This window comes from Eptatretus burgeri, chromosome 7 (genome assembly GCF_056783735.1).
Source record: "Eptatretus burgeri isolate ZD-2024b chromosome 7, Ebu_testis_v1, whole genome shotgun sequence".
Taxonomy (NCBI): Eukaryota; Metazoa; Chordata; class Myxini; order Myxiniformes; family Myxinidae; genus Eptatretus; species Eptatretus burgeri.
The window spans coordinates 98,418,136-98,430,620 of NC_140967.1; the positions used below are offsets into that span (position 1 = coordinate 98,418,136).

Genomic DNA, 12,485 nt, shown 5'->3' on the forward strand with positions numbered 1-12,485 from the left:
AACACAAGATATTGTATAAATAAAATAATGGATTATCTTGAAATTAAACCTGAACTTAGGATAAAATATAGAGTTTCTAAAAAAGCCAATAATAAATTAAATAACCTGTTTTTCAAATATATAAATGAATGATTTTTTACCTATTTGGGAAAATAAGATAAAATTTAACAACCATAAAAATCTCCCAAATGCATTAAGATGTCTCATAGTTGGTTCAAGTGGATGTGGAAAAACCTGCTTACTTTTAAAAATGCTCCTCACTCCCAACTTTTTAGATTATGATAATTTAATAATCTTCACAAAGTCGAGTTTTCAACCAGAGTATCAACTACTCTCACAAGGTTTTAATGCTGGTCTTCAAAAAGAAGATATAATCGGTTTATTTAAACGTCAAAAAAACCTAAATGATTATAACATTGAAGATATAATTCAACTATTTTGTGATACACAGAGATGTAAAAAGAAATCAAATCCTATAACTTGTATTCTTAGTGATAATACGGATGATATACCGTCTCCCCAAGATTTGGATAAATCAAAAAAGAACCTCGTTATCTTTGATGATTGTGTTAATGAGAGAAACCAAACGGTAATGGACAGCTACTACACAAGAGGGAGACATTCTTCTTGTAATTGTATTTATCTTAGTCAATCGTACTTTCAACTTCCTCGTCGTTCCATCAGAAACAATGCTAATACTTTTATTTTATTCAAGTTAAATTCAATAGATATCAATAATTTTTGGAGAGATAATTGTTCTACATTATGTAGTAAAAAGAAATTTGAGGATTACATGAAGCACACGACTGAAAAATATAAATATATTGTTGTGAAACAAGATGAGATATTAAGGGATATATTTTTTGTTTTATAAACAATTACATATATAAATGACAACTATTATTATAAATCTTGTGGGTAAATCTGCTTCTGGAAAAAACTTTCATAAATCAAGGTTCTTGTGTAGTACAAATGAGAATATTGTAAATTTACTTAAAAACACCCCGTGATACGCATTGTATCAACAACAACTAGAGCAATAAGACCTGGAGAAGTAAAAGGTGAAGATTATCACTATATTTCAGTGGAGGAACATATGCGATTGAGGAATGAAGGACAAATATTTGAGGAGGTTTCTCTTGGTACAACAAAATATTCACATTGTAAGAGTGAGTTAAGGAAACTAAAATCTGGTGGTGTTGGGATATTAGAAACTAATCCAGAAGGAACGAGACAAATTATTAAATATCTGAGCGGAGTGAAGATTTTATCATTCGGTTTTGATGTTGATGAAGAAACTCAACGCAAACGTATGAAAAGCAGAGATGCAAGTATTAGTGAAGAAGAAATTACAACTCACATTAATGTTAATAAAGAATTTGATGAAATATTTAAAGAAAAGGATTTATTTGAACACATCTACTTGAATGATGAAGAAAAGGAAAATTTCCCTGTTAATCTTTACAATTCATTAAATGATATTTTACAATAAATAAATGGATACAAAAGAAAGAGCAAGAAGATTTAAGGAACATCAAGAGTTGGTTTCAAAAGTTGTAAAACAACAGGAAGACATAAAGAAGAAACGCAGACAGAAACTAACGGGCGAAGAAGCATTTGAAAGAAAATAAGAGAAATTTTTTAAACCACTTTTAAAAGCTTCCCAAGAAAAAAATGAAAGATGTTTCCACAGTTCCCACAGTAGAATATACTCCCAGAAAGCTTCAAATGTTAAAAGATTTCAGTCAAATGACGGAGGAAGAATTAGAGCATTTAGGAGAATTAGAATATGATGATGAAGGTTTATTTCAACAACTGGAAGAGATTAATCAACCCCCTGATTATATTGTGAATGCTATTCAAAACAATGAATATTCAGCGGATTCAAAAACCAAAGCAGGACTCATTCCAACAGAACAACCAGCAATATTTCATCTTGTTCAAGAAAAGGTATTGATATTTAATGATGAATTAAGGTTCTTAAGTTCTGCTCAACCCCCTGTTAAACTAACTCCGAGATTAATGTTTCTTCTCACAAAAGATGGAAGACAAGGTTCAACTGTGAGGGATGAATCAAAGTATATTGATAAACCATTGGATATGGAAAATAATGATGATAGAGTATATATTGATTTGCTGAACACTCTAAATTATAAGGTTATTCTTTCTGGTAAAAGTAGGAAGAATGAGAAGGAGAAACACATTATTCAGGCTTTAAGTATCCTTGGTTCAGGTATTAGTTTTCTTCCAAATGACCCATCGCAATTAGTTAATAGACTGTTATTGTTGTTAGGCAGTAAGAAGGCTGGAAATAACAATTGTTTTAATGAAGCATCAGCCATTTTAGACCAGTTGATGAACATGAAAATAATTAATAAATCTCAATATAAAGACATTTTATCTCATATTAAATAAGATGAGAAGCACAATCCTGAGTTTTAATTTCACAACAAGCGACCACACATCTTCATTCCCATACCCACTACAACTTGACACAACAAAAGAATATGAGGCATCTTTATTGTCCATGGAAACTTATAATACCTTATTTAATATAACCGAGAAAAATGACAAGTTTAGTTGTAATCCGGGAAGTGGATACAAAACGATAACAGTCTCAGCCGGAGCATACGAGATTTCTCAAATATCTTCCGAAATTGCTCGTCTTATGAAAGAACAGGGTGATGAACCAAAAAATATTGTTATAAACATTCAAAAACATACTTCAAAATCAACGATTAAAGTTAAAAATAACTACAAGGTTGATTTCACAATTGATAATTCATTTAGAGAGTTATTGGGTTTCTCCTCAAAAAAGATTGAAACTAATGGGACGTTTTACAGTGATAATGTCATTCAAATATCCTCAGGAATAAATTCGGTGTTAATTCACTGTGATTTGATTGATGGTGCTTATAATGATGGAAAAAAACAAATACAATATTTTCATTCAGCGCATACTCAACCCCAATTGGTTATAAATTCAATATGGAACCTAAAAATTTGGTTTATCTACCTGTGTCAGGAAAAACCATACACAGAGTAAATTTTAGGATAACCGACCAAGATAATCGTGTGATTTCTTTTAATGGAGAAGTTATATCCATCAGAATTCACCTACGTGAAGTTTTCCAATAAATAAATACGATGGTTATTGTGAGGAAACACGAGTTGGGAAAATATAAAATAATTACAGGGGATGGGATGTTCCTTTCCCCGTACTACAAGGGTGAAGGTATGTATCTTGGTAGAGGATACTATAAACGTAAGAGACAAAGGGGTGTCGGACATCAATTTAGAGGAGATGGGATAATTGATACTCTCATGGGTATTGGTTCAACTATTCTTAAACATAAAGACCTAATTGGTTCAACTGCTTCTGCTGTGGGAAATGTAGCAGGTGCTGTAAAGAGTATAAAAGATGCTCAGAAGGAATCTCATAAATTACAAGCAATAAAAGAAATTAAGAAAGGTAAAACTCAGTTGTCCTCCAAGAACGACAGAAAATAATTCAAATACTTGGATCAGGGTTTCAAAAGTTTTAACATCTTTTTTCCTAAATAAATACAAGTATGGAAGCAATTGATAGTATCTATGATTTGGATGATACTATTATTATCTCAAACTCCACTAAAAAAGAAGATTACTTCAAGGTAAATGCAATAACTGGAACAGACTGGAATACAAATGGTACAAAAAGTTTTGAAATAAATAATCAACAAACCTATTTGAATCTCTCCGAAAGTTTCTTGTTGTGTAAATTTAAATTCACTAAGGCTGGGAATAACACAAACGCTACACTTGTAAATGATTTCTTCTGGAAAATGTTTGATAGTGTGCGATTGTATATTGGAACACAAGAAGTTGAAGCGGTTGATTATGTCTCTGCTGTATCTGAAATGATGAAATTTACACTCTATACATTCAGTGATAGAATGGGAAAGGGGTCTGTCGAAGGTTTTATTCCTGATATGTCAACGGGAACAAACACAGACCCTGGATATATTCAAAGGAAAGGAATGTATAATGATGATACAAAAGCAGAAAATAGTTTTACTGTGGCAGTTCCTCTTAAAGGTATATTTGGATTTTGTGATTATGATAAAGTTCTGTATGGTCTTAAAATTAGATTTCAACTACAAAGGAATGATAGTGAAAATAGATTGCTTTTGGGTGTTGGTAGTGCTTTTGGTGAACAGAATAAATTTGTAATTGAGGAGATGAGTTGGTATATCAGTGAATATACTCCTAATCTTAAAACAGAAGAGATGTTGAATCGAAGACTTAACTCAAAGAAACCACTCAGTGTATCATACCTCAAAAGAAGATGTCAACACGTTAAACTCAATCAAACTACTTACACGTGGAATTTGGGTGTTCTGGAAGGAAAGCCACGATATCTGTGGATGATTTTTAAAAAGCCAGATGGTGATACTGCGACTGATAAGAATAATGCATTGAGTGATAATGCTAAGGTGAAACAACTTCGCGTTTCTCTAGATGGAACATTTTATCCACGAGATAGATTGGAAATTAATTGGGAAAAAAATGATTTTGCTGAAGCATACAAGTCTTACCAAAAGGTGTGTGAAAGTAATGGAAATAAAGAACCTATTTTGGATATGACAGCATTTAAAAGTTTGTATACAATCTATGCGTTTGACCTGAGCGCTCAAAAGGAAACTATAAAGTCTAATCGAGTGGATACTTCCCTATACATTGAAAGAGGAGAGAGTGAAGAAGTTGATACATATTGTTTGCTTTTGGAAGAAACAGAATTGCAGATTAATACAGATAATGGTGTGATGATTAGTCTCACATAATTTTTTGTTAAATAAATGAGTGGCAAAGTACCAACTGGGGTATATGTTAATCAAATCAATCTTCATAAACTATCATCTTGTGTTCAAAATCAAAAGCCTTGTACGATTAACGTTAATACAATTCAGAGAAAAGGAGCAGTAAGAATTGATGTTTTGCTCACAAGAGAACAGGTTAAAATCTTGAATGACACTGGCTCACTTAAAATTAAAATGACAAAACCAATGTTGAAAAAATATTCAATAAGAGAGACGAGTGGAGGATTTCTCCCATTTCTAATTCCTTTATTTGCTGGTTTAAGTGCGGTTGGAGCATTGACGGGTGGTATTTCAACAGCGGTGAAAACTGCCAACGAAAGGAAGGCTCAACTCCAGGCTCAAAAGAATTGGAAAGACATAACAAAGAGTTGGAGAAACAAATTAGTGGAAGTGGTGTAATTGTAGATTTTGCTGAAAAACTTGAAGGTCTGCCTGATAAAGCGAGATTGTTAGTTGGAGATATGCTTTCTTCTATAGCACAAGCAGGTGTAAAATTAACGAAAAGAGGTAATGGATTATATCTTTCTCATAAATAAATGAGCATTGATGAGTGGTTGAAAGAATTTGGAAAGAATACAACATCAAATTTACAACTTGCCAAATATTGTAAGAAATTAAAAATTCATAATGTGGTTATTTGTATGAGAGATGAATTAACAAATGTGCCGAAACATACAAAGAATATTATTATGAACTTAGAAGATAATGATGGGAACGGTTCTCATTGGGTTTGTATTTTTAATAGTCAAAACAAATATTATTTTGATAGTTTTGGTCTTCCACCACCTGTTGAAGTCATAAAATTCTTACAGAATGGTGTTTATCAAACATTTCAAGTCCAAGAATTAAATTCCAAGTGTTGTGGCCAATTATGTCTATATGTGTTATTTCAACTCAACAAAAATAAAAAATTTTATGATATTATTTTTAATCTAATATAAATGACTTATGTTGGTAAAGATGGTTCTATCTTTGGTGTATCTCAAGAACTGGATATTGATTTATCAAATTATTATACAAAGGCACAGGCTGAACGACATAAATATAATATAAACAAAAATATTAACATGAAAAATGCTTATAAATTAAAAAATTATCCAAGCCCGACTGACGCGAATGACTTCGTGAGATTAAGCGATTTATCACAATATATATACTTAAATAAAACGGCTGTGTATTCCAAAGATACAGAAGTGTTGATATTATCTCCAGGTCATACAGAATTCACAGTTCGAATTAAAATAAATTTTTATAAAGAAGGGCGTATCGTTTGTATGAGAATAGAACAATGGGGGTATGATATGAATGATTTAGGGTATAATTGGTCATTTAAAATTAACCTCGAAGACCTGGAACAATTAAATCAGTCTCGTAAGGAAGAATATTATCCACTTGGTATCGAGAATGAGTTTTGTGGAGCCACGATTAGTAAACAACAAATAAAAGAATTTAATAAGGGTAAATATAATAATGGTTTTGCCCTTGTTTATCTCATGAAAACAGAAATAACAGGATTATATATAATAAGTAAGGAAATACAAAATGATTTAACTATGGGAAGATGGGGAGGTGTTTCGTGCCATAATATTATTCTAACATATATTTCTAATACATAAATGACAGCAAGAAGGCTTCAAGAAAATTATCATTTCTGTGTCCAAGCATACCTTCAAGAAAAGGGTATTCGGTATTTTAATAAATATGTTCTACAACATAAGAATGAGGTATTTTCAATAAAAGATTGGCATTATGCTGATGTTGATAAACCGACAACTTTAGATTTAATTAGAATGTTAAATAATGAAAAAATTATAAGGTTAAGAAAAGGTAAGGCTCTTTTAGAAATTCAAAAGAAATTTTATTGGTTTCCTGTTGTAAAAAAAATTATTTTGGATACAGGAATAACAAGAAATCCTGATGAATATATGTATAATATTTTATGGGGTGTAAACGATTCAAGGATAGTAAGGGATGAGGAAGGAGTTGAAGAAGAGAGGGAAGAGGAGGAAAAGGAGAAGGAGGAGAGGGAGAAGAAAGAGAAGGAGGAAAAGGAGAAGAGAGAGAAGGAGGAAAGAGAGAATAGAGAGAGGGAGGAAAGAGAGAAGAGAGAGAGGGAGAAGAAAGAGAAGGAGGAAAAGGAGAAGAGAGAGAATAGAGAGAGGGAGGAAAGAGAGAAGAGAGAGAGGGAGAAGAAAGAGAAGGAGGAAAAGGAGAAGAGAGAGAAGGAGGAAAGAGAGAAGAGAGAGAGGGAGGAAAGAGAGAGAATGAATAGATATCAAATTATGGAAACCAGTGAGATTCAAAAAAGATTGGTGGTATTACAGAAAATAACTCAACCCACCGAGGAGGAAAACAAAGAATTGACAAGTCTATTTGCAATACTTTCGACAAGACTATTAGCATCGACAAGATATGGATTTTAATTCAAGTTTTTCATTTTTTTTTCTTAAATAAATGGAGGAGAGAGTGAAGGCATTTCTAAGGATTCTTTATGTTTTAAAAATTAAGATTCAAATGTGCATGTTGGAAACTAAAAAGGTTTTTGCACTCTGCAGGAATTTTTCTCATAAATAAATGAGTTATTGTCTCAAATGTAAAAAGAAAACTAATACTAAAAATATTTCATATATTAAAAGTAAAAATAACAGGGTTATACAAAAAGGTATATGTTCGGTGTGTGGTTCAAAAAAAAATCAATTTATCTCCAAACACAAACTCGGAGGAGATCTACAAAAGTTTTTATCAGGAAGTAAATTTACAACTACTGGAATACCAGGGGAATTACATCTTCTAGGGTATTCTTTCTGTGGTCCAGGCACAAACTTGGATAAAAGATTAGATGAGGCAGACAATCCTAAATCCTGGAGTAAACCAATCAATAGAGTTGATGAAGTGTGCATGAGACACGATATTGATTATGGGAATACCACAACGTTGGAAGAAAAGTATGAAGCCGATAGAGAAATGTTGTATAATTTGTCTCTGATACAAAATCCAACCTTGAGAGAAAAAGTTGATAGGTTCATCGTGAAGAAGATGATTAGTGCTAAATTGAAACTTGGACTTGGAAATTCAAAAAACTTATAGGCTCTAATGATGCCATTAAGACTGAAGAGCAATTAGCTGATGAATTACATAAACCAATATTCACAAAGTTTCAGAGAAGGAAAGTTTATTCCAAGGAAGTTGATTATATCTGGTCTGCTGATTTGATTGAACTCAATAATGATAAGGGGTACAAGTATGCTTTAACCGTTATTGATTTGAGGAGTACATATGCGTGGGTTGTCCCTTTAAAAAACAAAACAGGTAATACTCTTATGTTAGCTTTTCAACAGATATTTAATAAAAGTAAGAGAAAACCTAAAAAATTGTGGACTGATGAGGGTAGAGAGTTTTATAACAAGACATTTATGAATTTTCTAAAAAATAACAGTATTACATTATACAGTACCTTTAATGAAGGGAAGGCAGTTGTTGTTGAACGTTTTAATCGTACCTTAAAAGAGAGACTATATAAAAAATTCACACAACTCGGTTCACAACAATGGTCATCTTTTATTCAGGATATTGTGGATAAGTATAATGACACGATGCACACGTCAACAAATATGAAACCATCAGAAACACTTACAAAATTAAAATATGAAAAAGAGATTAATGTCAGAAAACCTAAGTTCAAAGTTGGTGATATCGTAAGAATATATAGGTGGAAATCTCATTTTGAAAAGGGTTTTACTGAACGATGGACGAAAGAACTTTTTAAAATTGTTGATGTAATAGATACAGTTCCTTGGACTTATAAAATATATGATTTGGAAGGGGAAGAGATTTTAGGTTCATTTTATTCACAGGAATTACAAAAGACAAAACTAAGCAGATAATACACCTTTGTGGACACTCGAGGGCCAAGTCCGAGGTGTACAAGTATGTAATGTGTGTCAAGGGGTGGACGTTCTTAGATCTGTGAACCCCAAACACAGAATCCTCAACTGAATAGTCAAGGCTTAACTTTTGTTTTTGTGTGTGTGTGTGTGTGTGTGCAATGGGAGAAATAGGTTGGTGCTTCACTCCCTCCTACTATACACCGTTGTGGACACTCGAGGGCCAAGTCCGAGGTGTATAACAGTATATAATGTGTGTCAAGGGGTGGACCCCAAACACAGAATCCTCAACTGAATAGTCAAGGCTTAACTTTTGTTTGTTGATGTGTATGTGTGTGTGTGTCCCAACCCTCACATTCAAAATCTCAACCCCAACCCTCACATTCAAAATCTCAACCCCAACTCAATCCTCAACCAACACAGTCTTTTTCAAAATGAGATTTCCACCTATATATATATATATATATATATATATTTTACGTTTTTTTTTTTTTCTCTTCTTCCAATTCTGTCTTTTAAGGCTTTCAGGTTTGATGACATAGAAAGAGGGAGTAAGAACTTTCTTGATAGGTTTAAATCCCAAAGAGTGGTAGCATTTCAAGTCTTCAAAATAAACCCAACTTTCCAAGTCTCCAAGGTAGTTATTTAAACCATCAAGGCAGAACTCATTTACTGATTTTTTCAAAATTTGTGAGTCTCCAAGGTAGTTCCCATATTTAGAACCATCTTGGCAGAACCCTTTTCCTGAGTCTCCAAGGTAGTTATTTAAACCATCAAGGCAGAACTCATTTACTGATTTTTTCAAAATTTGTGAGTCTCCAAGGTAAAACTTGTATTCTGGCTCATCAACGTATAACTTGTTCAGTGGGTATTGTCTTGATAACTCACAATGAGTACTATTGCTGTAAAACTCTTTTTCAGGATTTTGCTGGTCTCCAAGGTATAACTCTTTGGTTGGGTCATCAAGGACGAACTCGTTCTGTGGGTCTTGGTCGCTCATAAGGTCTTCAACCAAGCCAACAATTTCGCCCCAAGTTGTAGCAAAAGCAGTATTTTCATTTCGTATTTCAGACACAATTTCCTGTGAGAGAAAATAATAATGTATTAATTAAGTTATTTAATTATTAAATGAGTATGCTTCAATCAAAGTTTGAAAATAGGAAAATAAAAATCTTACCTCAACAGATAAGAGGTTTGAATCCAGTTCATCAACTTGAAGGTTTAGTTCCATACAAGACAGAGAGTTCCAAGGAACACCAAAGTCATCCCACTCAAGGTCTTGCTCGTTCTGTAGGTCTTGGTCGCTCACAAGGTCTTCAACCAAGTCAACAATTTCGCTCCAAGTTGTAGCAAAAGCAGTATTTTCATTTTGTATTTCAGATACAATTTCCTGTGAGAGAAAATAATAATGTATTAATTAAGTTATTTAATTATTAAATGAGTATGCTTCAATCAAAGTTTGAAAATAGGAAAATAAAAATCTTACCTCAATGGATAAGAGGTTTGAATCCAGTTCATCAACTTGAAGGTTTAGTTCCATACAAGACAGAGAGTTCCAAGGAACACCAAAGTCATCCCACTCAAGGTCTTGGTCGCTCATAAGGTCTTCAACCAAGCCAACAATTTCCCCCCAAGTTGTAGCAAAAGCAATATTTTCATTTTGTATTTCAGATACAATTTCCTGTGAGAGAAAATAATAATGTATTAATTAAGTTATTTAATTATTAAATGAGTATGCTTCAATCAAAGTTTGAAAATAGGAAAATAAAAATCTTACCTCAACAGATAAGAGGTTTGAATCCAGTTCATCAACTTGAAGGTTTAGTTCCATACAAGACAGAGAGTTCCAGGCAAGCACACAGCACACCATTGCCAGCAAAAACAAATGTTTAAAATGGAGCCTGGGTTTGAAGCTTTTATAGAGAAAGACTGGTGGGTGTGGTTTCCTTTGGAAATTCCCTGGGCAAGCCCAGGCAAGCCTTCATTGGGAAATTTTTCAAAACCATAACATCCTGTAATTTTCTAGTGATTTCTTTGTGAGTCAGAGATGAACTGGAAATGATGTAAGAGTGGGCGGGGCTAAGCAAAAGTAGGCGGGGCTTAGGAAAAGTGGGCGTGGCTTAGAAAAAATACCTTATGAAAAGTGGGCGGAGCTTAGCAAAAGTGGGCGGGGCTTAGAAAAAGTGGGCGTGGCTTAGAAAAAATACCTCATGAAAAGTGGGTGGAGCTTAGCAAAAGTGGGCGGGGCTTAGAAAAGTGGGCGTGCCTTAGAAAAAATACCTCACAAAAAGTGGGTGGAGCTTAGCAAAAGTGGGCGGGGCTTAAAGAAAAGTGGGCGGGGCTTATTGAATACCTTGTGGAAAGTGGGCGGGGCTTAGCAAAAGTGGGCGGGGCTTAAAGAAAAGTTGGCGGGGCTTAACAAAAAAATAACCTGTGGCTCAGGAGGTGGTCAAACAAGAGCATTAAGGGAAGTTTATCATTTCGTAATGGCACAAAAGGGGTATCTTAAAAAATATAAAGATTCAAATGTTTTGTTTGTCAATATTTTAGATGGGGATTATTGTGCAAAGAAAATTAAACTATTGAAGGAATTTGAGAATGAACAAATCTTTATAGGTTCAATGAGTGAGCTGTTCAACCCCCAGGTGTTCAATTCAATGAGGTTCAACCTCCAAGTTAAAAGGGGAGACAAATAAATATACCTTGGGATAAAAAGGGGGTTTATTTTTAGGGAAAAAAAAAAGGGAATCGCTGAAAATCCCCCATTCATTTACATGGGGAAAAGTGAGCCAGAATCAGTATTCTTATCCTACTCACACATTTATAAATACCGTACACACATTTATAAATACCTACACACATTTGTAAATACCGTACACACATTTGTAAATACCGTACACACATTTATAAATACCGTACACACATTTATAAATACCGTACACACATTTATAAATACCGTACACACATTTATAAATACCGTACACACATTTGTAAATACCGTACACACTTTTATAAATACCGTACACACATTTATAAATACCGTACACACATTTATAAATACCGTACACACATTTATAAATACCGTACACACATTTGTAAATACCGTACACACATTTATAAATACCGTACACACATTTGTAAATACCGTACACACATTTATAAATACCGTACACACATTTATAAATACCGTACACACATTTTTAAATACCGTACACACATTTATAAATACCGTACACACATTTATAAATACCATACACACATTTGTAAATACCGTACACACATTTATAAACACCGTACACACATTTGTAAATACCGTACACACATTTATAAATACCGTACACACATTTATAAATACCATACACACATTTATAAATACCGTACACACATTTGTAAATACCGTACACACATTTATAAATACCATACACACATTTGTAAATACCGTACACACATTTATAAATACCGTACACACATTTATAAATACCGTACACACATTTTTAAATACCGTACACACATTTATAAATACCGTACACAAATTTATAAATACCATACACACATTTGTAAATACCGTACACACATTTATAAATACCGTACACACATTTGTAAATACCGTACACACATTTATAAATACCGTACACACATTTGTAAATACCGTACACACATTTATAAATACCGTACACACATTTATAAATACCGTACACACATTTTTAAATACCGTACACACATTTATAAATACCGTACACAC

At 33.1% G+C, this 12,485-nt stretch overlaps 1 protein-coding gene across 1 annotated transcript; it reads right to left on the bottom strand.

Annotated features, from left to right (window-relative positions):
* Positions 1 to 8,776: 8,776 nt before the first annotated feature.
* Positions 8,777 to 11,674, bottom strand: LOC147023882 (uncharacterized). The gene is made up of 3 exons (XM_085889776.1): positions 10,230 to 11,674; positions 9,921 to 10,133; positions 8,777 to 9,824 (listed from the first exon to the last, which is right to left on the bottom strand). Exons 1-3 carry the CDS (start codon positions 10,341 to 10,343, stop codon positions 9,147 to 9,149), a joined length of 1,005 nt encoding a protein of 334 aa, XP_085745902.1. The 5' UTR covers positions 10,344 to 11,674; the 3' UTR covers positions 8,777 to 9,146.
* Between the last annotated feature and the right edge of the window lie 811 nt (positions 11,675 to 12,485).

Bases quoted from the DNA above. Each gene is read 5' to 3' on its own strand.
- LOC147023882 (XM_085889776.1), bottom strand. From the start codon at position 10,343: ATGAGCGACCAAGACCTTGAGTGGGATGACTTTGGTGTTCCTTGGAAC. The intron at 10,134-10,229 runs GTAAGATTTTTA...TTTCTCTCACAG, and splicing joins CAAACCTCTTATCCATTGAG to GAAATTGTATCTGAAATACA. The intron at 9,825-9,920 runs GTAAGATTTTTA...TTTCTCTCACAG, and splicing joins CAAACCTCTTATCTGTTGAG to GAAATTGTGTCTGAAATACG.